Here is a 27933-nt window from a genome sequence, read left to right as displayed (position 1 = left end):
GAAATGTGACCGAACAGAGCCTGTGCATCACCCAGGGGATGATGTTTCCTGAGCTAGGGAACATCAATCAAGATCCAGAAGGCAAGGGTTGGGTCGGGAACACTTGACTTCAAGGAGGAAAGCATTGGCCTACTTGACTTGAATCAGCTAAATTACATATGACGGGAACAATGTCTAAAGCTGAGTTTCTGTGGAATTCCAAATTAGAAAAAGGGAACAGAAGTCACTTCTGGAGTGCCATGAGCATATTGCAAATGTACTATGGGCAGTTTGTATTACATAAAAGAGCTGACAGGTTGCCTTTAAAGTTTCACTTTAAACACTATCTTTCACCGGATCAGGTATAGTGAGATGTGGTTAACTCGCTGAGAATCCAGACGTGGAGGCAAAAATGCAATGTCCAAAGAGTTTCATGCATGGGTCTTATTAATCAGAATATGACTCTTACAGAAGAAGCCTTGATTGGTTGGTTGCTTCAGTACCCATACCACCCAGGGCGCTACCTGCCTCTCTGTGTGCCCAACTGTAAGATCAGGCAGTAGATCGCAAGCAAAGTGAAACTTTAAAAGTAATAAGTATTATTAGGCACAAAAACATACAAAAAAATTGTAAACCATAAGCTATTTCCTTTATGTCCCAAATGGAGAAATATAGTGCTTTCCCACAAGGTGGTGCAAGAGAAGGAGAAGCCATATCATACTGTTAATTAATAAAAATAAGAACATTAAATCGGCATGAAATATTTGACATAGAGAATACCTGACCATAAATATGTAATGCTAAAATATTTATTTATATATTATATATATATATATATATATATATATATATATATATATATATAAATAAAATCAAGTAATCACATGATTTTATCTTCTAGATAAAAACTATGGGGGAGATGTATAAAAAACTGACTTTGCTGGCCACAGCAACCAATCACACAGCAGAAATTTTTCAAGAGCACTACAAGAAATGAAAACTGTGCTGTGATTGGTTGCTGTGGATAACAAACAGTTTTACTTTAGACAGTTTCATAAATCCCCTCCATTTTCATTTCATATGCAAAGTCTGGTTTAAGGCAAGTGAATAAAGAAGGTCAAGCAGAAAATAATATATATATACCACTACTAATTTAAAGTCCACACACAAAATCTGTTCTAACTGGCCAACCATGAGTACTAGAATGGATCAACGCTGCTTGATGTCGCGAGGTCCACTTTTCACAGTTTGGAAAAGATTAAATGCTCAACTCACGCATAAAATTATCAAATGACTTCATTAAACCTGCCAAGAAGGCCGCATCCTTACACTTTTGCTCCTTTGGAGGCTTTTGCTTCTATGACGAACTGGACTTGAGGTTTGGTTTTGCTGAGGTTGATTCTCTTGTATTTCCTTCTCTTTAGCTGTGGATGTTAGAGAGTTTTTCCTTCCAAAGGCAAAAAGTTGGGATGTGATATTCGTTATTTCACGTGCGTGATCAACAGACTCCTTTGTTTTTCCATCTGCGCTGTCACCCTCAGATTTTGAAGAGTGCTCATTGGAAGAACTTCCCTTATGCTTTCTTTCCATCTTTAAAGTTTTCATGGTATCTAATGCCTGATTAAGTTCTTGTCTTAATTTTTCTATTTCAAAAATGGACCGATCTCGTTCTTCTCTACAGTTTTTAAGTGAATTGTCCAAAGAAATAAAGAATTCTTTGCCAAGTTTAGAAAATGCCTCTTCTCCTTCAGGAAGAAAAAAAAACAACAATATGTGAAAACAGAATGAGAACATGAACTAGGATTACACCAGGTCTTCTACAAACAAAAGCAAATTTATTATAGCTTTAAATTCTACACACTATTACATATAATTATCACATACCGATATCCTACCTCTGATTATATTTGAAGTTTTATAATAGTCTATACATTCTTTTCCAAGTCTCTCATTGTTGGGCAGGACAAGCTCCCTTAGTAGCCCAGGCAGGGGTTTCAGAATGCACCCCTTCACTTTAGTTAGGTTACTGTCTGTTAAAAAATTATGCATTTGATTGCAAAAAAGGACAATGCTCCCTAGACAACATACCTTACAGGATTATTACCCCCCCCCCCCCCCCCGGCAATGTTGAATTGGTCCCACAGAGGCCTAAAAAAACTTTGTAGAATTGTTATTTTTCTTTAGCACATACATTGCATCCATCTCGTAATGGCATCCTAGATGCCACCAACCTCTTTCCCCAGCCAGCCCTACCCATTTTAGCCTATTTCTAGCCTATTTATTGAACTAGCAAAAATAGCCCAAAACATATGATTAAAGTGGTTATCCCACAAAAACCATTTAGCATCTGCCCACTTGATATAAGATGTCTGATCGCTGGGAGTTAAGCATTTTTCCCCTTTGCTGCAAGAACACAGTAAAGAGCAGTCTGAATGGAGCAGTGGTTACACATGTGCCCTGCCACTCCATTCAATGTCCATGGTGTGGACTTTGAAAGCAAAGTAAAGTGCTCTGGTGTTTCTATTGACTGCACAGACTGGAGAGGCAAGCTGCATGCATGACCACCACTCTATGCAAACCGCGACTGGAGTAAGGAGTAATGAGGGGCTTGAGACCAGTGGCGGATTACAATAGGGACGTTCGGGTCGGCAGCCCCGGGCCCAGCACCACTGGGGGGCCCAACGCTGACCCGAATGCCCACATACTGCGGCGGGGCACGGGAGCGCATAGCTCCCTGTCCCGTCCGCGATCACCGCCATAGGCTTCAGGCCTTGTAGGCCTGAGGCCTATGCGGTAGAGAAACCCCGGCGCAGGCGTGCGTGATGACGTCATCGCGCGCCTGTGTCAGGACGCAGCACTGTGACGCGCTTGACTCATCCCGCCTTCCTCTGCGAGCAAGCGCCTGGCCCTGGACATAGGTGAGTATTTATCTTTTCATTTTTTTGTTCTTTTTTTTCTATTTTTTTTATTTCATGTGCCTACTTGGGGGGAGGAGTGTGGGGACAAATTACTATATGGGGCAGTGTGGGGACAAATTACTATATGGGGCAGTGTGGGGACAAATTACTATATGGGGCAGTGTGGGGACAAATTGCTATATGGGGCAGTGTGGGGACAAATTGCTATATGGGGCAGTGTGGGGACAAATTGCTATATGGGGCAGTGTGGGGGCAAATTACTATGTGGGGGCAGTGTGGGGACAAATTACTATATGGGGCAGTGTGGGGACAAATTACTATGTGGGGGCAGTGTGTGGACAAATTATTATATGGGGCAGTGTGGGGACAAATTACTATATGGGGCAGTGTGGGGACAAATTACTATGTGGGGCAGTGTGGGGACAAATTACTATGTGGGGGCAGTGTGTGGACAAATTACTATGTGGGGGCAGTGTGTGGACAAATTACTATGTGGGGGCAGTGTGTGGACAAATTACTATATGGGGGCAGTGTGGGGACAAATTACTATATGGGGCAGTGTGGGGACAAATTACTATATGGGGCAGTGTGGGGACAAATTAGTATGTGGGGGCAGTGTGGGGACAAATTACTATGTGGGGGCAGTGTGGGGACAAATTACTATGTGGGGGCAGTGTGGGGACAAATTACTATGTGGGGGCAGTGTGGGGACAAATTACTATGTGGGGAGAGTGTGGGGACAAATTACTATATGGGGCAGTGTGGGGACAAATTACTATATGGGGCAGTGTGGGGACAAATTACTATATGGGGCAGTGTGGGGACAAATTACTATGTGGGGCAGTGTGGGGACAAATTACTATGTGGGGACAAATTACTATGTGGGGCAGTGTGGGGGCAAATTACTATATGGGGCAGTGTGGGGACAAATTACTATATGGGGTAGTGTGGGGACAAATTACTATATGGGGCAGTGTGGGGGCAAATTACTATATGGGGCAGTGTGGGGACAAATTACTATATGGGGCAGTGTGGGGGCAAATTACTATATGGTGCAGTGTGGGGACAAATTACTATGTGGGGGCAGTGTGGGGACAAATTACTATATGGGGCAGTGTGGGGACAAATTACTATATGGGGCAGTGTGGGGACAAATTACTATATGGGGCAGTGTGGGGGCAAATTACTATATGGGGCAGTGTGGGGGCAAATTACTATATGGGGCAGTGTGGGGGCAAATTACTATATGGGGCAGTGTGGGGGCAAATTACTATGTGGGGGCAGTGTGGGCCTATCATGCACTTAACCACCTCAGCCCCCCTAGCTTAAACACCCTTAATGACCAGCCCACTTTTTACACTTCTGACCTACACTACTTTAACGGTTTATTGCTCGGTCATGCAACTTACCACCCAAATGAATTTTACCTCCTTTTCTTCTCACTAATAGAGCTTTCATTTGGTGGTATTTCATTGCTGCTGACATTTTTACTTTTTTTGTTATTAATCGAAATTTAACGATTTTTTTTGCAAAAAAAATGACATTTTTCACTTTCAGTTGTAAAATTTTGCAAAAAAAAACGACATCCATCTATAAATTTCTCTCTAAATTTATTGTTCTACATGTCTTTGATAAAAAAAAAATGTTTGGGTAAAAAAAAAAAAATGGTTTGGGTAAAAGTTATAGCGTTTACAAACTATGGTACAAAAATGTGAATTTCCGCTTTTTGAAGCAGCTCTGACTTTCTGAGCACCTGTCATGTTTCCTGAGGTTCTACAATGCCCAGACAGTAGAAAAACCCCACAAATGACCCCATTTCGGAAAGTAGACACCCTAAGGTATTCGCTGATGGGCATAGTGAGTTCATAGAACTTTTTATTTTTTGTCACAAGTTAGCGGAAAATGATGATTTTTTTTTTTCCCCTTACAAAGTCTCATATTCCACTAACTTGTGACAAAAAATAAAAACTTCCATGAACTCACTATGCCCATCACGAAATACCTTGGGGTGTCTTCTTTCCAAAATGGGGTCACTTGTGGGGTAGTTATCAGGGAGATCAGGGAGTCTATATGGGGTGATCACCCCCCTGTCATTGATCACCCCCCTGTCATTGATCACCCCCCTATAAGGCTCCATTCAGATGTTCGTATGTGTTTTGCGGATCCGATCCATGTATCCGTGGATCCGTAAAAAACATACGGACATCTGAATGCAGCCTTACAGGGGGGTGATTAATGACAGGGGGGTGATCAATGACAGGGGGGTGATCAGGGAGTCTATATGGGGTGATCACCCCCCTGTCATTGATCACCCCCCTATAAGACTCCATTCAGATGTCCGTATGTGTTTTGCGGATCCGATCCATGTAACCGTGGATCCGTAAAAAACATACGGACATCTGAATGCAGCCTTACAGGGGGGTGATCAATGACAGGGGGGTGATCAATGACAGGGGGGTGATCAGGGAGTCTATATGGGGTGATCACCCCCTGTCATTGATCACCCCCCTGTAAGACTCCATTCAGATGTCCGTATGTGTTTTGCGGATCCGATCCATGTAACCGTGGATCCGTAAAAAACATACGGACATCTGAATGCAGCCTTACAGGGGGGTGATGAATGACAGGGGGGTGATCAATGACAGGGGGGTGATCAGGGAGTCTATATGGGGTGATCACCCCCTATCATTGATCACCCCCCTGTAAGGCTCCATTCAGACGTCCGTATATGTTTTGCGGATCCGATCCATGTATCAGTGGATCCGTAAAAATCATACGGACGTCTGAATGGAGCCTTACAAGGGGGTGATCAATGACAGGGGGGTGATCAGGGAGTCTATATGGGGTGATCACCCCCCTGTCATTGATCACCCCCTATAAGGCTCCATTCAGATCTCCGTATGTGTTTTGTGGATCCGATCCATGTATCCGTGGATCCGTAAAAAACATACGGACATCTGAATGCAGCCTTACAGGGGGGTGATCAATGACAGGGGGGTGATCAGGGAGTCTATATGGGGTGATCACCCCCTGTCATTGATCACCCCCCTGTAAGACTCCATTCAGATGTCCGTATGTGTTTTGCGGATCCGATCCATGTAACCGTGGATCCGTAAAAAACATACGGACATCTGAATGCAGCCTTACAGGGGGGTGATCAATGACAGGGGGGTGATCAGGGAGTCTATATGGGGTGATCACCCCCTATCATTGATCACCCCCCTGTAAGGCTCCATTCAGACGTCCGTATATGTTTTGTGGATCCGATCCATGTATCCGTGGATCCGTAAAAAACATACGGACATCTGAATGCAGCCTTACAGGGGGGTGATCAATGACAGGGGGGTGATCAGGGAGTCTATATGGGGTGATCACCCCCTGTCATTGATCACCCCCCTGTAAGACTCCATTCAGATGTCCGTATGTGTTTTGTGGATCCGATCCATGTATCCGTGGATCCGTAAAAAACATACGAACATCTGAATGCAGCCTTACAGGGGGGTGATCAATGACAGGGGGGTGATCAGGGAGTCTATATGGGGTGATCACCCCCTGTCATTGATCACCCCCCTGTAAGGCTCCATTCAGACGTCCGTATGCGTTTTGCGGATCCGATCCATGTATCCGTGGATCCGTAAAAAACATACGGACATCTGAATGCAGCCTTACAGGGGGGGTGATCAATGACAGGGGTGTGATCAGGGAGTCTATATGGGGTGATCACCCCCCTGTAAGGCTCCATTCAGACGCCTGTATGTGTTTTGCGGATCCGATCCATGTATCAGTGGATCCGTAAAAATCATACAGACGTCTGAATGGAGCCTTACAGGGGGGTGATCAATGACAGGGGGGTGATCAGGGAGTCTATATGGGGTGATCAGGGATTAATAAGTGACAGGGGGGGGTGTAGTGTAGTGTGGTGCTACTTATTACTGAGCTACCTGTGTCCTCTGGTGGTCGATCCAAACAAAAGGGACCACCAGAGGACCAGGTAGCAGGTATATTAGACGCTGTTATCAAAACAGCGTCTAATATACCTGTTAGGGGTTAAAAAAAAATCGCATCTCCAGCCTGCCAGCGAACGATCGCCGCTGGCAGGCTGGAGATCCACTCGCTTACCTTTCGATCCTGTGTGCGCGCGTTCACAGGAAATCTCGCGTCTCGCGAGAGGACGCGTATATGCGTCCAGGAGGAATGAATCAACCACCTCCAGGACGCGTCGCTGCGTTCGGCGGTGGTTAATCCGCCCCTGCTTGAGACTCATGTCCAAGTGACGGGTGAGGGTTCCAGCATTGGGTCCTCCATCGATCAGATATTTATCACACATCATGTGGGCAGTTAATGAATGTTCCTCCTGGAAATACGCTTTTAGATTCAGCTGAGCACAGACAGGCTTCAGACAGCCCTGAATAGAAAACCTATGTGCCTAAATTAAAAGAGGTTTCCCCAAAATGCATTTTTACAAAGTGCCAACAGGATGTCATAAAAATCTGGTTGGTCACTGAAGCCAATACAAGAATAGCACTTTACAGTACATTTTACTTCGGACAGCACAGAAAAATCTCCAGTTCTTTTAATGTGAAGTTTTAGTAATGAGCCACTCTAAAGGGAGTTTCTCACAACAATTCTGGACTATTATGTGCAGTATTACATGACTAGAAAAGAACATAAGGGGGGAAATTATCATGAGGGTAATATTTTAAGTCAGTTTTGCTCGAGTCTGTGACATACTTTATGCCCCATTTGTCAAATGTCACAGGTCGTTTGATACAATTGTCTTATTCTTAGACCTAACACTTTTGTGTAGAGAAGCTCCTCCAGTTTTTCTACTCTACCTTCCTCCTGGAGTGAGATTGTGACTTTTTTTTGTTGCTATTTAAAAAAAGTCTCAATGATAAATCTGGAGTGAAACTCATTAAAATAGCCAACACCACCTACTTTTCCACTCACATTACAAAACTCGAGTGAGTGGTGTAAAAATACCAAAAGGCGCAAAAGTTTTGCGACTTTTTGGTGCTAGAATTCTAGAGTGAAGGAATGATAAATCAGGGCCAAAGAGTCCAGATCTGTAGTCTTTATTTTCCTACTGTGTCCCTGTTCCTCTGCTGTGAGCGCTCAAAGCTGCACTGATATATACAGTCTTAACTGCTGAACTCATGAGTCCGCTTCTGTGTGTGAGCTCAACAGTCTGGACAGTGCTGTTTTTGTATATATTATGTGACTATCCATATAAAAGCAAATGAAAACACTAATGCACTGCTTGAGACCTAGATACAGTAGAGTAGTAATATCATATATACAGATAAGGTCTTGTATGCCACTCCCATGACACTCCTTGGTCTACTGACAGAGTGGCTGTGCTCCAGCACTTTCTAGAGACTGTAATAATTCTCTGTATTAAACTCACCTTTAATTTTCCATTTATTACATTAGAGTTGCTCTCTGTCATTTGGAACTGTAGTAATCTATTGACTTTTAACTGACCAGTAAAGAGGTTTTCCTGTAATTTCAAGTTATACCCTACCCAGTCAGGAGCTTAGCGGGTGCCATCTTTAAAAACTCAACATGCTGGGAAGGGGTTGGTGGATTAAAAGGCAAAAATTACTAGCCAAAGACCTTGAATGGGAAATCCAGTAAAAATGCTCTTCTGATATGTTAAAAGTACATGCAAGATCATATTAGAAAAATCTGTGATCTTGGACCACAACTGATGATTGAAAGGGCTGCAGAGACCTCAAGCACCTGGCACTGCTCAAAGAGAGAAATTACTGAAAACCTGACAATACGTTCCACACAAAAATACAGGAGTTTGCTAAGAATATTGTGCAGTTTTTTTTTAAATAAATATATTTTATTTTCAAAAAGATAGAATACAACAATCTTCTGTTTCAATATCACAACGCAATGAAGTATGAATGCATTAATAACTTCATCTCATCCTAAACTAAGTTTCCATTTTGTTTATAGACCCCCCTGTCCCTCCCTCCCTCCACCCCCCCCCTTTTTCTTTCCACGGGGCTGCCGTGTCTACATCTTTGTCAGTATTTCCAGTTACCCCCTTTCTCCTCCGCAGAACTGCCGCATCAACCTCGACTGTCATTATTTCCAGTTACCCCAGATCCGCAGCCAGACTACCTTTTTCCCTGCTGTTTGGGCTAGAATATGTTCGTACTGCCTCACCCTATTCATCCACTCCTGAAAACTGGGATATTTCCTGGTGTCCCAGTGTTTAACAATTGTTATTTTGGCTAGTGCAATGCCCCGGAACCACAGTGTCTGCTCAGTTTTGTTTTGGTCTGTCTCTGGGAGTATACGCAGGATAGCATAGTCAATGCATGCCTGGTACTTCATAGGGGAGCAATCCTGCAATTTCCGGAATATTTTAATCCAATATTCATTTACCCTGGGCATTCCCACAGCAGATGTTTATAGTCTCCTCTGTCTTTGTTGCATTTATAGCAATTCTGTTTCCTATCTTTATAAATGGTATGCAGCAGTGCTGGTGTATAATAGAGGTGGTGTATAATTTTCAAAAGGATCCATGCGTGGGCGGGTGACACAGTCGATCTTTTAATATTTCTGTACACTGTGTTCCACATAATAGGTTCCCCTTTATGTAGGTCTCTTTGTGCAGTTTTTAGTAGTAAATATTTCTTAATAGTGTCAAAGGCGTTAGAGACCAGACTTCCCAAAGTCATCGACTAAGATGTATCGATGATATAGAAGAAGATTATTTTTGACCTTTGAAGAACATATTAAAGCTGTGAAAAGCAGAGTAGTAGAAGGTTTTCAACTGCCATGTTGTTGACAGACACTGCAAATAAGGCACAAGTTAAAGATGTTACCTTCATGCTGCTGTGCCGTTGATGGAGTCAAGGTGTCAACAGCTTCCTGAATCTGTTCTGCGTTGTTCTTAAAAATTGTTAAGAAATTTCTCAAGGATGTTTCGGAAGATTTGGTTTTAAGGTCAGCATAGGAGGAAAGGACATCTGTAGAAATTCCGAAAGCAGATATTTAAGGGAAGAGGATATTGAAAATCTTCCATTTAACTATACTTAAAAATTCTTATTTTCAGCAATCCTTCTCACTGAGAGCAGCAAAATATAGTGACAGACATGCCGATTTCAATGGCTTGTTACTCATAAGCTAACATTAAGTGGTTGCCTAGAACCTGTCTTATGATCACTGCAACCAGTGCCTGAAAAAGAGTCACAGCTGCCTGACAAGAGTCCCAGTTATTCATGACCTCCTGCTGATGATTAGAAGATCTCTCAGTTTTCTCCCTAAGAGAAGACGGTCAGTCATCGTAGGTGGGCAGGAGCTCAGGAAGGACCGTCTCTGCTATGGGAGACATGGCCTGGGCTGCGATGATTAAGGCCTCATGCACACAACCGTTCCGTTTTTTGCGGTCCGCAAAAAATGGAAGCCGCCCGTGTGCCTTCCGCAATTTGCGGAACGGAATGGGCGGCCCATTGTAGAAATGCCTATTCTTGTCCGCAAAACGGACAATAATAGGACATGTTCTGTTTTTTTTGCAGGGTCACGGAACGGAGCAATGGATGCGGACAGCCCACGGAGTGCTGTCCGCATCTTTTGTGGCCCCATTGAAGTGAATGGGTCCGCATCCGAGCCGCAAAAACGGCAGCTCGGATGCGGACCCAAACAACGGCCGTGTGCATGAGGCCTAAATAGCAGGTTCACGGCAACCATTTCATTTTATCACTGACAGTGAAATCAGCATATCTGTTACCATTTTATTCTGTCCTTGGTGAGGGCAGCACAAAGTTTATGACAGGACCCCTTTAAGCCTTTAAAGTTGAAAATGTATGTCTGTGAGTACTGAATGTGACAAACACATAACATCTACCAGGTATTAAACCTCCAGTAAAACAGGCCCTAATAATGTAATTATGCCATTATAACATTTATACTGTCATTTTCATCTCATAATTCTATATTTAGTTCAAGATATGCATTTTTTTTTTTTATTATGCTGCTGTTTTGTAGCAGAAGCAAGTACCAGAGTATTAGAATTTCAGGACCTGAACAGATGCAGGTATTGGAAATTACTGTACCAGGAAAAAAAAAAAGATAAAAATACATACACAGGTAAATGTATAATTCAAAAGTAAAAAAGGGCTAAAATGCCATTCAGTGTGTACATAGCGGCCAACTATAAAGCCATTGCGCGGCTGTTGCTCTAGTAATACTAAATTACAAAGACCAAGTGCCTTCTAAAGGGTAAAACTATTAACCCTGAACATGTTGTGCTGAAATGTGTTCCTACAATGTGCAAATGTTATTTTTATGTCTCACTAACCTTTTAGTGGAGAACAAACAACCGCCACAACATTTTCTTGAAAGTTATGATAGGCTTGTTTTATCCCCTGGAAAAGAGCTTGTGTGTACTGAACTTGTAGGTTGTAAATGCCCCTGTGAAAATCAAGCTCAGCTTCCAGGGCATGGATCTAGAAAATAAAGGTCACAAAAAAAATGAGACATCTTACTGTTTCAACATAAACGAACAGTTGTGGTTAATATAGCAGCGCACAAGTTAATACACATGAGGATAGTTTTGAAACCATTATTACTAATGAATATATATAGATTAAAGCGGTTATCCAAGAATGAATAATGATGACTTATCCCCAGGATAGGTCATCGTTATCACATTGGTGGGGGGCCGAGTCCCAGCACCCCCTGTCTTTTAGAGAGCTTCCTTGCTCACCAGAGTTCTCGTGAGTGTAGCAGGCTCCCGGCAGCTTTCCAAGCACAGCGGCGTACAAGAAGACAAACTGCTGCATTTGTGAATTAGCATATATTTGAGCAGCAGTTAAAGTTTTTGGAGGGTGAAGCATAAAACAATGAAAGTATGAACACAGACAAATAAATGAAAAACTTTCACAACAAACCAACTCAATCAGACCTCAGCTCCCTACAAAATGTGGCTGATCATTGCCATTAAATTACTGACTTTATTTTCACAACAGTGGCACAACAAGTCTCAGTCATTAGACAGTACGCTTAAGTTTGTGCCATAGAGACTGCCAGCTCTTGCCGTTCCTGTTGTGCTGTTGAAGGACTCTAAAAAGTTACACCCTGCCCTGACTCTGCACCATACGCAGGGCTGCACCGCTCTCTTTGTATGGATGCTACTCTGGACCTCTCTGGGTTCTTGTTACTGCCGTCATGGATGCCCGATGCACACACCAAAGCAATCTCCGGAAACAGTGTGTCTAGCATAATTTTAGGCCCGATATTTTGTCAAAATGGGGTAACATCTCTTTAGGGAACCACTCAACTTAAAGTGGTTGTGCCAACTTTTAAGTTATCCTATACCCAGGATATAGGATGACTATCCTGTTTCCACTTGTGAATGAAGCAGCAGATTGAGCATGTACACTGTGATTCCATTTATTCTTGATGAGACTGCTGGACGTAGCCAAATACAGCTCTAAACAATCTCCAGTGGTCCCACAAAGAAAGAAAGGAGCAGCAGCGTGCGTGTTCAACTTGTTGCTCCATTCAGAGCGGGAACAGGACCCCTCTTTTCAGTAATGGTTATCAGATAATTTGCCTTGATCCAGGGACAATTATTTTAAAAAAGTACATTAATTGTGCAAAAGTAGTAAAACATAAAAAAACTGATAATTGTGTACAATCAAAACTGTATTAATCAAGATTAAATACAGAATCACTACCAGAATCTATTTATATGCAGGGCTGCGTGACAGTAAGAAGGGGGCAGCCACTACATCTAATGGAAAGAAGGTTTCTACACTAACGTAAAAGAGGGTTCTTTACGGTAAGAGCAGACAGACTATGGAACTCTCTGCCGGAGCAGGTGGTGATAGCGAATTCACTAAAAGAGTTCAACAGGGGTCTGGATATATTTCTGGAATTATCCTGATTGCCTGACTAGAGATGTGAAGGATTTTTTCCCCCAAAATTAGGAAAATTGGCTACTACCTCGTGCGTTTTTTGCCTTCCTCTGGACAAACTTAGCAGAATGATAAACCGAACTGGGGAGATTTATGTTTTTTCCCAGCCTTACAAACTTGTTACTATGTATCTACATACATAATAAGGTTAACATGTCATTTATGTAGAATGGTGAACGAAATAAAAGTTGCTCCCTCCCCCCATTCACTCCAGAAAAAGTTAAACCTCTTCCATAAGTTATATGTACACCAATGTGGGGCCACTGAAAATACAACTTGTCCCGCAAAAAACAAGCCCTCACATAGCTATGTTGGAAAATAAACATGTTATGGTTAATGGATGACAGGAATAACATAACAAAAAATTGATATACGCCACAAAGACAAACCCTGAGTGTGGCGGTAATGGGGTGAGCTAAGACAGGTAGAAAACATAACAGCAAAAATGGTATTGTGTTCTCTTCCGACAACTGATCTCTGAAAGGTGCAATGAAGAACATTTTGTGCATACCAAGACAATCCTTTACCACATGCCCAATGATATGAACATCATAGAGGGTAGTTTCCCAATAGGGACCCCCTCTATTGGCTAGAGCAGAGAAGCACTCAGTATCAACTTTCCTGCTCTAACAGACGTAACCTGTCATTGTATTAATGGGAATCTATCATCAGTTTTATGCTGTCCTAAGGGCAGCATAAATTAGGTACAGTATGGGTTCCCTTATCAAAACGATGAGCCTCTTTCTTGAGCTGACCTAGCCGTTTTGCTAATATCTGTATTGAACACCACCAACACTTGAGCTTTACACTACAACGTGTTCTGCCGAGTCCTCATATTCATAACATCCCACTTCTTCTTGCCCCTGCTGCTGATTAACAGCTTTTTTCCTATTGCAATCAGCGGTGGGGTGGGCATATGAATATGAGAACTCACCACAGTGAAGTTTGTATTGAACAACTCTAGCTATTCAATACAGACTTTAACAAAATGGCTGGGTCCCTTCAAGTAAGTGACCCAACATTTTGCTGAGGGTATCTGTCACCAGTTTATGATGCTCTTAGTTGACCATGACAAGGACGCACATTCACCTGAATGAATAACAACACTACATTTTCCTTGCAGTGGTCACCACAGGTGAATGTATAGCTTGAAACAACTTTCCCTGGCAGTAACAGCTGACAGCCAAAGCTGGAGCTAGGGGGATCCACTGATCACCAAGGTGGCTTCATTTCTAAAAGTGTTTGTCATGATTAGTGTTGAGAGAATTGAAGTATCCAAAGTGGACTTCAATCCAAATTTCAGGAAAAATTTGATTTGCTGTGAAGCCGAATTTCCTTGCGCTTCATGGTAACAAATCGATTTTCCCTTAAATGGTGGTAAAAAAAAATAAAAAATACACGCTTTGCGTGTGAAGCGTCCACCGAGGCTATCTTGATTGAAGATACTGCACAAAATCATGTGCACAGTGACGTATGATGTCACAACGCCAGCCAGCGTGCGGATGTGATCAAGTCACAGCGTGAGATTTTGCGCGGTGTCTTCAATCAAGATGGCTGTGGCGCGGGCTCTTTGCAATCAAATCAGTATTTTTTTTATTTATTTATTTTTTAACTGATCAATCCCTGAAAGCCCTCATTTTTAATCTCAGATGTCACAAACAGCAATGCACTTGGCATTTGATGGGTGGCACAATCACCATTCCCTGTCACTGCGTTTGCTACATACAAAGAAATGAGCTTCATGACAAAACTAATTCTTTATGAAATTCGGCAAAGCATCCAAATCTAATTTTTCATAACTTTGTTCACCTTTAGTCATGATCATGAGAGCATAATGCAGTACAAAGAGACTGTAGGGCAATAATCACATTTTTATGACATGTCTAGCTGTCAACTAAAATGTAACTGAAAAGCCCAGTAAAAAGAATAGCAGCAAAATCAATCTATATATTAAACCTTTCAGTGAAAAACAGCTCAAATCTATGATCAAAGACATCTTGTGTGATATTAATCTAATATTACTGCTATAAGCACATATACAGGCCCTTATTGGTAAAAACTGATAAATATTAAAAGGATAAAACATCATGCTTTTTCTAAAGAGAGAAAGAGAAATCATGTGAAAAGCACGGGTGTAATTTTTCAAGCAGAGGGGGTGAACTATGGCATTGTGACAGTATTTATTTTCAAAAAGATTCATAAGAACAGCTGGCTCCTGCTTCCCCATTGTCAGCAAAAAATTAATGTGGAACAATTCCACTGTGCTGGATGTGCTCCTGCCTCTGAAACAAACACCTGCAGAGTGGAGGAAAAATGACATTTTTTCTGTGTGTAAATATCTGTCACATTTTTATCTTCGGGACGGTGAGAGCAATAAGGTCTGTAATTCAAATGTTTACCAGGCTGACAAATCGTGATGTCTGGGTACTGAAGATTATATGAAATAAATATTACTGTGAAGCATACATAAATAAGTAAAGAACTGCAAACACCAAAAATAAAAGGAGGAAGAAAATGTAGATGCAAATAGAATAGATATTTTTTATGTGTTTTGTTAGTAAGGAAAGCATTTTAAATGTAAAAGTACTACCGTATTTTAATAGGACAGAGGTGATCCAGCATTGAAATGACATTGTAGTTTTAAAGATTCTGTTTGAACAAGTAATACTGCATTTACACAACACAATTGTCATGGAATATTATCGGGAACGAACATTCCCAATCTGCCCGTGTAAAGGATACCGCAGATCACCCAATGAATGACCAAACAGTTTGTTCATCCGGTGAAATTCTCTTTGTTGCGGACACCTCAATCATCATTTTTGAGTAGCAGATCGGGGTGTTGCCCAAACACAATGATTTTGTAGGAGGAGGAGAGATGGCAGTAGCCAGGGCTCATCCTCATGCATTGGAGGTGAATACAGCTCTTCACCTCCACTGACGAGCCGGCAATTGTCGGGAGGGAACGCTTCCTTCCAGACAACTGTCTGCTCATTGGCACAGTGTAAACGTGCCAAGTCTTGGAAGCTGCAGATAAATTATGTTTGGGTAAGTACACTGATCAGCCACCAAACAGCAAAACCACCGACATCCTGTCAACAGATAGAATATACTATATAAGGCTACATTCACACAACCGTAAATGTTTTGCGATCCGCAAATTGCTGTGGGTCCCGCATTTTGCGGCACTATATAAAAATGCCTATTCTTGTCGACAATTGTGGACAAGAACAAGGCATGCTCTATATTTTTTGCCGCCACACATCGTGGCCATGCTGCTCTTTGGATGTGTCAAAAAACGCATAAAAAAAAAATGCATGCAGTTTTTGCAACATACATGCGTTTATGCTGCGTATTCCTCCAGAAAAATTGAGTTACACTAATGTAATTTAAGTCTGCTGTGTGTATTCCTTTGCTGGAAGAAAACATAGCATTATTGCAGGCATGTTTTTGCAAATATTGCATGCGGTTTTTCTGCCACACCCAAAACAGAGCACAGCCACTACGTGGAAAGACCAGATGATGCCAAAAATCATGCAGACACTGGCTGGTGCCTGTGAGTGTGGCTTGTTCACTTGTGGTCTGGTCTCATCCTTAGATAGCTATGGACGCCTTTTGAAAGCATTTTTAAATTATTCAATTGTATTTATTTTTCAATCCAATAGTGCATACACATAACACAACTGAAGTGTTTGAGTTGTATGCTAGCCCTTAGACATCATGCACACGAACGTGTGCTGGACGTTCAGTGCATTGGGGACCGCAATTTGAATGGGTCCATGATCCGTCCCCACCGCAAAAAATAGAACCTGTTCTATTTTTTTGCGGTGCGGAGGCACGGAGAGAAACCCCACGGAAGCACTCTGTTCTGCACAGCTACTTCCGGATTGCGGACCCATTCACCGTGATACGTTGTCCACACGGCCGGTGCACGTGTATTGCGGGCCCGCAATACGGACACGGCCGGGCAATGGCCGTGTGCATGAGGCCCTAGTCATAGTTACTAAGTACCTAGTTATTAAGTAACTATGACTAAGGGCCCGAAACACGTCAGTTGTAATGTGTCTGCACCGTTGGATTTGCTGGCTACAATAAAGAAAACACTGTTTTATGGAAGCTAGAATCTTCATCTTGGATCATCTGCATGTATATCTGCCTCCGGAGACAATTTGAGCACCAAATCTACAGACTAACATTAGGAGTCTAGTAACCTCCAGCTCATAATGGGGATAGTAACCAAAACTGAGGTATAAGAAGAGTGGAAGGTATATCCCTAGCTCAGTGATTTTAAGAATTACATTGTCCTGTTGAAATCTGATTGGTTACTATAGTCAACGCGTCCACTTTCTTTGGATTAGTTTTCCGATTCTATTCTATGATGAAAGCTGCTATAGGTCCCAGCAGCAAGCCTTACTATTCAAAGATATATATTGTTCACAGTATCACGTTGCGATAAAAGTAGTCAGGCAACATACAAATGAAATATATTTGTAGGACTGAGGGGTAATCCACGTATTAAAAAAAAGCCTTGACTGAGTGGGCATTTCGCTTTGCAAAGTGTTGGCACTTCTTTTGAAAGTGTTTGACTGGTCTTGGTTTTCCAGAATCAAGTGCCTCTATCCGTGCAATAAAACCTAATCAAGCATCTGTTTCCTGGTCCTGGCCGGGAAATGCTCCATAGACTTCAGAGCAGCTGTTCATCATAATAGCTTTACTTCACACATAACAGCAAGCAGATCAATTGTGCAGCACTAACCAATGAATAGACGATTGAATCACTGTGCTAAAGTAACAGTCAAGGTACCTGTTGCATTGCCATTAGCCTGGAATAATTGGTGGCTTTCACTAATGCTTCTGCCGCTCTCTTTGCCCGCTGCTGAGGGGCACCTTTGGGAAATGCTGGCAATACTGCGAGAACATTCTCCACAGTAAATTCCTGGCTTGCTGAACACTCAATTTTTGCCTGTAATACAAACATAATAAAGTCAACTGGTGGAAACCAAGAAAGCATCTTCTTCAATGAAAACCCAAGTGGAAACAAGCTGAATAAACAGATAATATATGAGGAATTACAAAGTCATAAACATGAATGGAAATCAAAGCACTGACAATTTTGTTAGCTAAATGTTTATAGCTCGCTTTACATGCCCCCATGTTTTACCACCACCTACAACTAAACATTAAATTCATGAGAGCAAGTAGGATGCTTACATGAATATGTGTGTGGTTTCTATAAAATATTGTTTTACATTTTCTATTAAAAGCTGTCCAGATGAGTTTACAAAAATGTATTTATACAGAAGTGATCACCACTGGCGTGTGCTCAAGGCTGATGTGGAGCTTCACAGGAATTAGTCATTCATGGGCCACCAGGGGCATAGCTATAGGGCTAGAACCCAGGAGGAGAACTAAAATATTCTATTATCAGGGCCCCTCAACAGTATGATAAAACTACATTATATACAGGGACACTGCAGGAAAAGGACGGAGAGGGAGCCAGGCCTCGTCTGAGGGTGCGAGCTTGATAAGCTGGGGGTTGTGAAGAAGCTGCTGGGGGGCCCATTAACAAATCTTCTGTAGGACCCAGACATTTTTAGCTACGTCACTGTGGGCCACCCTACAAGTATGGCTCCAATTAAAGCAGTGACTATTCGCAATTCTCGGAAAAGAGTACTGTCATGTCGGTACTTTCATGTTATAAGTTGGCTGATTAGATGTAACGTAGATCATACAGAAAATCCAATAATCTGGAATAATATATATGGTCCGTCAGTGAAAACCCAATGCTTGGAACTTTGCTGTAAATAATTTATGAAATGTTAGACATTTTTCAATAAATATTTTTTTTTTTTAAATTAAAGCGAGTGTCAGCAGATTTTTGCTTAAGAAAGCATATCAGCTGGTAGAGCTTGCTGACAAAAAAATCAGTAGCTTTCTTAGGGAAAGCACTTTGTTCTAATATGCAAATGAGCTGTTTAGTGCACCAAAGGCAAGCCCTAGTCCTTCAGTGCACCAAAGTGCCATCCCTCTGCAGCCTACGGTAAGTTCCTCCTTTTCTCAGGTTGATTGACAGGACTGGGCATCTGTATGCTGCTCTCATCTGTAATATCGTGCATGTGCCGTGTGCTAGAATTTCTGAGGAAGGTCAGTCACCTTACATTTAAGCTGCAACACAGATTAAGGATTTCCCCCAATCAAACCCACCCTTGAGTTCTCCCATTATAAATCAGAAAGAGCATTCATGAAACACTCTGCCTGATCATAGAGAGAACTGCAGAGCTGTACACTACCAGGGATGTTGATATTAATCCCTTAATTGCCCTAGACCACGGAGGATTTTATTATTGCCATTTCTGTGCACTACACCACCAGGGTTCTTTGCACTAAAGCACCAAGGGTGCTGATAACCTCCTTTTTTCCCTAGACCACTGAAGGAATTCTGGATAGGTCATCAGTATCTGATCAGTGGGGGTCTGACACCTGTCGATCAGCTGTTTGAGAAGGCAGCAGTACTCGCAGTAGCACCGTGGCCTTCTCTCAGCTTTTCCTAGGCCAGTGATGACACTTTTATCGACACGTGGCTTGGTGCAGCTCAGCCCCTATACCAGGGGTCAGCAACTTTTAGCACTCCAGCTGTTGTGAAACTACAATTCCCAGCATGCTCCATTTATTTCGATGATAGTTCTTAGAAGAGCAGATGCCTGCTGGGAATTGTAGGATCACAACAGCTGAAGTGCCGGAGGTTGCCTACCCCTGCACTATACAATGTACAGCACTGTGCTTGGTGAGTACGCAGAAAGCCGCATGGCTCACAGGAGCGCCAGTGCCTCCTCAAACAGCTGATCGGTGGGTGTTCTCGGGTGTAGGATAGGTTATCAGTAATAACGTCTTGGAAAACCCTTTTAACTCCTTTTTTGACAGGGATACTACTACTACTCTACCTAATTTTGGATAATTATTTGGCAATATATAGCAATATTTATTTGGAGCTGTTTTGGAACGTCTAGTTTAGAGGGAACATTGCATTGTCCAGGTCCCTAACTGCCCTGCTCACTAGTTACAAAAGCTTAGAGGCCCCCTGACCTCAGCGCAGAGGATATAATAAAATTAAAAATAAAATGTTTAACATAGAGATAGACAGAAGGATAGATATGAGACAGATAAACAGACAAACAGACTGTGGTAAAGGAATAACATTCTTTTGGAAGAACTACTTTAAATAAGGGAAAATCAGGCCTAGTTTATTACAGTATATCAAATTTTAATAGATTCAGTACAGAAATTGTACAAACAAATATAAAATCCAGAGTAACTACTATTTATTTTATTCATGTTCCTTTTTTGTTCTTTTTATCCACTGCACTCATTCTGCATGTGTGGGTTTCGTCCAGGTTGTCTGGTTTTATCCAACGCTCCACAAACATACTAGTAGATTTAATGGTTTCCTGTAAATTGACTGTAGGAACTATTCATTTATACAGTATGTACTTGATATAGGGAAAGTAGATGGAGGTCCCACATGGGAGAGGAAAAGAAAAGCGAATACAGTCTGTTCTGTGAAACATGCTACAGAATATGCTGGTGCTATATACAAGTAAAAAGCAATAATCTCGTGGAATACTGAGAAGAAGGCTTATGAGACAAGTGTATACTTTACCAGTTAGCCAGCGCGTCATCAGATTATATAATGCAGATCACTGCCTGGCAGCACACCCACTACAGATTTCAGTTTCACCAATTTAAGAATCGGTTTGAGGTTAGCAGTCAGCAGGATGCATTGTATGAATTCACTTGCAACCAGTAAAACAAGCAAAACAATCTAAGGTCTAGTACCTGCTATAACAAGTATGTAACAGCCATATCCAGACACAGGAGCAAACTTAAAAATTATAATTATTGTAATTGAACAAAAATGGATGTATTGCATTCTCTAACAAGTCCATAGATGAGTTAAGGATGGCTCCACTAGAGCGCGGCTCCATAACCCCACTAGTGTACCTTCTCTAGCTGGTCATTGACCTCTGACCCTTCACCTTGTGAGATCATCAATCTTATTTGGAGTGGTTTAAAGGGGTTGTCTCACTTTAGCAAATGGCATTTATCATGTAGAGAAAGTTAATATAAGGCACTTACTAATGTATTGTGATTGTCCATATTGCTTACTTTGCTGTCTGGATTAATTTTTCTATCACACTATACACTACTCGTTTCCATGGTTACGACCACCCTGCAAACCAGCAACGGTGGCCATGCTTGTGCACTATAGAAAAAAAGTGCTGAACTATGCGCACAACTGCAGTCCCAGCCACCACAGAGGCCAGAGCTTTTTCCTATATTGTGCAAGCACGACCACTGCCACTGGATTACACTGCCTTTGTGTACTCCCGTGGTCCCAGCTACCAGAAAGGCTGCTGCCTTTTCCTATAATGTGGAAGCACGACCACCACTGCTGAATTACAGGGTGGTCGTACCCATGGAAACGAACAGTGTATAATGTGATAAAAAAATGAATCCAGCCAGCAAAGGAAACAATATGGACAATCAAAATACATTAGTAAGTGCCTTGCATTAAAGGGGTTATCAAACCCCTAAAATGCCCAAGACCCTCATAGAGGTTATACTTACCTTGTTTCCCCGGCACCCGTGCCGCTTATGATGCCCACGCACCCACCGCTGCATCTCCTGGTCCTGTGGATCAAAACATTGGGCGATGGGGGGGGAGGGGTGGAGGTCGACGCCAATAGCAGGCCTCGACAGGAACGAGCCTCCCTAGCATCACGGGTGACGCTAGGCAGGCTCATTATTCAGCTCAAGAGCAACCAAAAGGACCTTAAAAGAGGCAAGTGGTAAATTATCCACTAAATGGACTCCCCTAAGAAAAAAAAAAATATATATATATATAAATTGCTAGAGCTGAAATGCTAGGCTACATTTACTAAAGGACTGAAGAAGATTTGCAACTTAAAATTCATATGGAATACACGGATAAATATAAACCGATACTTCAAAACACATACTTAGAAAAAATTAATTATTTTCAACATACAAAGCAACCTAAGATCCCTTCTGTATTATGATTCAAGTTCAAAAAGAGCGTGAAAATTAGCTTTGAGCTAAATAACCGTTAAAATTAAATGGGAGAATATTCCCGGCAGAATTTATTCATTTATTATGTTGCTTTATGCGCTGTAAAGATGCAGAAATGTTTCTTAACTGCAGCAGATACCTGCAGGGAAATTTTAATGAAAGCTCTCAGCCAGGTTAAAAGCTAGAAAACTGGGAAAAAGAAAAAGTAAAGTGAACGGTGTGTTTATACTGAGAAGGACAAAATAATATCTGGTGCGGTGTAAGCTATGGCTTCTCGACACAAAAGGAGTCACTCATGTCGATCAACCCGATTGCTTCAGACAGAGAAAGGCTTGCTCAGAATAAGATCACATCTGTCAAATCTGTACCTCACCAACAAAGTGGGGAAGGGGGGGAAGGTGTGCCTTACAGTTTGAGAAGCATCTCCCTAACCCACAGAACTAGCAAAGTATAAGGTTTAAAGGGGTTGGCCACTTTTGAACCTAAATTTCAGAAATACCATATACGAGCGTGTAATGGAATAAGAAGCTGCTAAATGGCCTGCAGACATCCTTAGTCTGCATGTAGTTGGCAGAAGACTGCGATACAGTTGAATTCAGGCGGGTACTTGAGGCCACTGGCCAGGTGCATAGGAGTAAATCAGATTACGTACCCGGCTAGTGGCCATAAGGAGGGCTTGGGCGGCCCCCCAAGGCATCAGCATTCTTTCCCTTTTGGGTCTATGGCCAATCCGCCTCTTTATATCACTGGACATGGGAACCATGTGTGTGTGGGGGGGGGGGGGGGGGGGGGGCGGACGGACTCCATGCGGGCCAAGATAAGCCTACAGGCCATTTAGCAGATTCTTATGCGATTACACACCTATTACTTTAAAAACGTACTGTGTTAGATTCCATTATTAACACTGGATTTAGTCTTCACTGTGCTCAGACTGGAACTTCTCCCCAATGTACATAGTTTAAAGGGCCTGTCCAGACGTATGACAAACAAATGTACAGGGAACCTAAGCATCTACTAAGCATTACAAACTTTTGAAAAAGCCCAAGGAGCCACACCTCTAACCTCCACATTGCCCCTCTCACAGTAGGGCTGCCCCCTTAGTGTACCTCTTACAATAGAAAAGACCCTGTAGTGTTAATAAAATAAGACGTAATACTCACCTAGCTCCGTACTCCCGATGAATGATGGACAACGCATCATGCTCCACCCGGCAGCAGGCGCAAAGCAGTGACGTCATCGTGCCTTCTGGGCAGAAGGGCATGCAGGCCAGAGAATGATCCCTGACCTGTGCTCTCTCCTGCTCAGCTCGGCAGGCATGATGACGTCACTGCATCTTGCCTGCTTGGTGAGCCAACAGGCCTGCGAATACTGCGGCAGGGAGCTGATGGCTTCCTGATTTACCACTGCATTTCACTACTGTATATCTGCAAACCAACTGTATAGGCTAGCCCTCCTGCAACCACGGGACAGCTGCCGAAATCTGTGAATATCAGCCGGATCCAGAAGACTGCAGCGGTCATGTTTGGTATATCATTGCTGCAGGATAGGTAAATGAAGGGCAGCTGCGCTGGAGTGGCAGGGGATTTGACAAGTGATTAAGGTTTGGTTTATTTTTAGTTGTTTTTTTTTTTTTAAGATTTCCTGAAGCTACTTTTGTTTCTCATATTCCCTGAAACCTGATGCACAGAAATGAAGGCAGAGTCAAAAAAGGGCCCCGTCACCAAGTGCAATCTGCAGGCAGCATGTTTTTTATGCATAAAATTATTCTTTGTGCATAACAAAGTTTTATATATAAAAAGTAATTTATACATTCCAATAACGTGTTCAAATCCAATGTCTTTATGAAGAAAAAAAGTGAAAGAATATAAAAAAATATATGGCGAGTACACAGAGATGTTTAGATGATGCTAATGATACAACAGGCATTCACTCACCCAAGGCGCAGATGGTACAACGAGGGTTATGGTCAGCAAGTCTGTGCAACATTCCTCCAAGGACTGATTACATCTTGTCAAATGATTTATTAACCTGGAATATGTAACGGTTGGAAGTATGTGATGTGCCGATTCTGAAGATTCTGCTCCTGGGGCTAAAATAATACTCAGTGTTTGTCTCGCAGCATGCAGGTGTCTGAACAATGTGCTAAGCTTTCCTTCCAGCGCACTCTGTTGAAAACAGAAAAAATAAAAAAATTGAAAGTTCAAAGAATATCAAACATCTTCATACTAAGGAGACTTTGTAGCAAATCCTCACAGTTACCACATTTTTTATACATCTCTTTTATTATTAAACGGACATAGGAAAAACAAGTTCAAAATGCACCACCTTGGGCAGTAGGAGAGGACAAGCTGATATAGATGTTACATATAATTCCCAATCTGAATCTAGACGTGCAATTTGAGAGAGTAAAAAGGGGGACAAGAGATAGGATTAGTTTCCCTGTATTTCTGCTATTTAACAATAGGAACGTTCCGAGAGGATTCGGTGCAGGCGCGGTGAGGGAAAGACGTTCGCAGGCTGCCAGCTTTCTCACCACGCCTGCGCCGAATGCTGAACGGCGTGAGATTTCACCAGAGTACAGGGCTGGCAGACAGATGGGAGCGCTGCCTGGCCCTGTGAATCAGGACTTGGAGGGAGGCGACAAAGGTGGGAGAACGGAGCCTCTAGGAGCAGGAACAACGACCCCCCCTGCTCCTAGAGGCTAATTAGCATATTATAAAAGTTAGATATCTGGCATAAAGGGGCATAGATAAAAGTAGGAATAGGCTAGTTAGGTTTAGGTGAAAACAGGTAAAAACAGGCCTACTTCTCATCTCTCATATCTTCCCTGTCACACAGCCCTAAACAACTTTTTAGCACTTTTAACTCCCTTCTCCGCCCCCCAGCGCCCCCACCCTCTCCTCTCTTCTCAGCTGAGGACTTTGTCAAATATTTAAAACAAAAGATAGTCAACATCAGAGAAAGCTTCACCACACAGTCCCCACAGACCCTCTACACAACGGCTCGGTCCCCTTCTCCCAAAACCCGCTTCTCCACCATTACAGAAGAAAAACTCTCCACTCTACTCTCCAAATCTCATCTGACCACCTGTGCACTTGACCCAATCCCATCCCACCTCATCCCTAACCTCACCACAGTGTTTATCCCAGCCCTAACTCATCTCTTCAACCTATCACTAAACTCTGGTGTCTTCCCCTCTGCTTTTAAACATGCTACGATTACACCCATCCTCAAAAAGCCTTCACTTGACCAATCTTCCTTGTCCAGTTATCGCCCCATATCACTTCTTCCGTATGCCTCAAAGCTACTTGAACAACATGTCCATTCAGAACTGTCCTCCCACCTCTCCTCCTGCTCCCTCTTTGACCGCCTACAATCTGGCTTCCGACCCCACCACTCAACCGAGACTGCCCTTACCAAAGTCACCAATGACCTACTGACAGCCAAAACCAAGAAACCATACTCTGTCCTCCTTCTCCTTGACCTGTCCTCTGACTTCGACACTGTTGACCACTCCCTTCTGTTGCAAACTCTCTCATCTCTCGGCATCACCGACCTGGCCCTCTTCTGGATCACATCATACCTCACAGACCGGACGTTTAGCGTCTCCCACTCTCGCACCACCTCCTCGTCTCATTCCCTCTCTGTTGGTGTCCCGCAAGGCTCTGTCCTAGGACCCCTGCTCTTCTCTATCTACACCTTTGGCCTGGGACAGCTCATAGAGTCCCATGGCTTTCAGTATCACTCCTACGCTGACGACACACAAATCTACCTCTCTGGTCCAGAAATCACCACCTTACTATCAAGAATCCCACAATGTCTATCTTCTATATCATCCTTCTTCGCCTCTCGCTTTCTAAAACTTAACATGGATAAGACAGAATTCATAATCTTTCCCCATCTTGTTCAACCCCCTCAACAGACCTATCTATCATGATCAATGGCTGCACACTCTCCCCGGTCAACAAAGTCTGCTGCCTTGGAGTGACCTTGGATTCTGCACTTTCCTTCCGACCGCAAATCCAAGCTCTTTCCACCACCTGCCGCCTCCAACTCAAAAACATCTCCCGCATCCGTGCTTTCCTTAACTTTGAATCTGTGAAAATTCTTGTACATGCCCTCATTATCTCTCGCCTAGACTACTGCAACATTCTCCTCTGTGGCCTTCCATCTAGCACTCTCGCACCCCTCCAATCTATCCTCAACTCTGCTGCCCGACTAATCCACCTCTCCCCCTATTACTCCTCTGCCTCTCCCCTCTGCTAATCCCTTCACTGGCTCCCCATTGCCCAGCGAATTCACTTCAAAGTACTAACAAATACATACAAGGCCGTCCATAACCTGTCCCCTCCCTACATCTCTGAGCTACTTTCCAGATACATCCCCACACGCACTCTTCGATCCTCACAAGACCTCCTTCTCTCCTCTCCTCTTATTGCCTCTTCCCACAATCGACTCCAAGATTTCTCCCGTGCATCCCCCATACTCTGGAACTCGCTACCCCAACATATCAGACTCTCACCTACATTGGAATCCTTCGAAAGAAACCTGAAAACCCACCTCTTCAGACAAGCCTACAACCAGTGACCCCGCTGCCTCTATACCGCCATGACCAACTTAACTCGCACCTACTGTGTCCTTCACCCATACCATGTAGATTGTAAGCCCTCACGGGCAGGGCCCTCTCTCCTTCTGTACCAGTTTGTAACTCGTCTTGTTTATGATTAGTGCAATTGTCTGTATTATGTATGTGCACCGCTCATCATATGTACAGCGCTATGGAATGAATGGCGCTTTAATAATAAATAATAATAATAATAATAATTAGCACATCGCTAATGTCAGCTAGCTTAATAGGGTTAAATCTGGTGACAGAAACCCTTTAATGTTGTCATTTATCAAACTGGTGTAAAGCAGAACTGGCTTAGCTGCTCATACCAACCAATAAGATTCCACCTTTCATTTTTAACAGCTCCTTTGGAAAATGAAAGGTGGAATCCGATTGGTTGCTATGGGCAACTAAGCCAGTTCGACTTTACACAAGTTTGATAAATGACTCCATAAGAAAATTGCTTTCTGGCAGCCCCATGGTCCATAGACACAATGGTCAGGAGAGGACCTCAGTGACTTCTATGGTAGAGTTTTCTAGGCATGCTCTGTGACCTGTGCAGAGGTCATTGTATTGAGGGAAGAATAGATAAGCTTTGACAATCATCTATTGGGAATGGTGGATCCTGTCTTATCTATACACAGAGGTGATATCTCCTTATCATTACAGGCAGGATTAGAATAATATATAACTGCAGTAAAGTGATCTGTACAGACCAGGAAGTGGAGCCAATTATTAGGCTTAGTGGCCAGTGTGAAAACTACAGGAATTTATGGTTTTTGTTTAAATATAGATATTGACATGGAAAATTAAAAATAACATTTAAAAAATTCTTTCAAAATATGTTAAATGTAAAAACATTTGAACACCATTTTTTTCCCCCCCGATAACACATTCCCTTATGGGCTGCTTTAGCTGCTCATATCTCAGCTTTTTTAATTGGGGTCTGATTCATTAGATCTGATGAAGATTGGTGGTCTGACGAAGATTGGGGTTTGATAAAGATTAGTGGTCTGATGAAAAATATTATTTTTCTTATTTTCCTCCTCTAAAAACCTGCATCTTAGGCCTCATGCACATGACCGTTGTTTTGGTTACGCATCAGAGCTGCAGTTTTTGTGGCTTGGATGCGGACCCATTCCCTTCAATGGGGCCTCAAAAGATGCGGACAGCACTCAGTGTGCTGTCCGCATCCATTGCTCCGTTCCGTAGCCCCGCAAAAAAATATATATAACTTGTCCTATTTTTGTCTGTTTTGCGGACAAGAATAGGCATTTATTTTGCGGACCGCAATAAAAAGGAAAGGTCGTGTGCATGAGGCCTTATAGAGTGAAAAATATGGTGTATCAAGAAATGGTTCATAAATTATCCATTTTCCAAATGTGAAATGTCCCATTTA

The 27933-nt window shown here is 42.6% G+C and overlaps 1 protein-coding gene across 2 annotated transcripts in view; it reads right to left on the bottom strand.

Moving 5' to 3' along the window:
• Nucleotides 1-910: 910 nt before the first annotated feature.
• Nucleotides 911-27933, bottom strand: part of LOC120991376 — a 167530-nt gene continuing 140507 nt past the window's right edge. For both annotated transcript variants that reach the window (XM_040420200.1, XM_040420199.1), the window contains exons 9-13: nucleotides 23860-24090; nucleotides 17643-17801; nucleotides 11218-11365; nucleotides 9743-9886; nucleotides 911-1724 (exon numbers count right to left, since the gene is read on the bottom strand). In XM_040420200.1, coding sequence (XP_040276134.1) covers nucleotides 1279-1724; nucleotides 9743-9886; nucleotides 11218-11365; nucleotides 17643-17801; nucleotides 23860-24090 — 1128 coding nt within the window. In that variant the 3' untranslated portion in view covers nucleotides 911-1278. The remainder of the gene's footprint in view (nucleotides 1725-9742; nucleotides 9887-11217; nucleotides 11366-17642; nucleotides 17802-23859; nucleotides 24091-27933) is intronic.

This window comes from Bufo bufo, chromosome 2 (genome assembly GCF_905171765.1).
Source record: "Bufo bufo chromosome 2, aBufBuf1.1, whole genome shotgun sequence".
In the NCBI taxonomy this organism is placed as follows: Eukaryota; Metazoa; Chordata; class Amphibia; order Anura; family Bufonidae; genus Bufo; species Bufo bufo.
The sequence above is the reverse complement of the archived record's forward strand: the minus strand, read 5'-3'. Positions and strand labels throughout refer to the sequence as shown.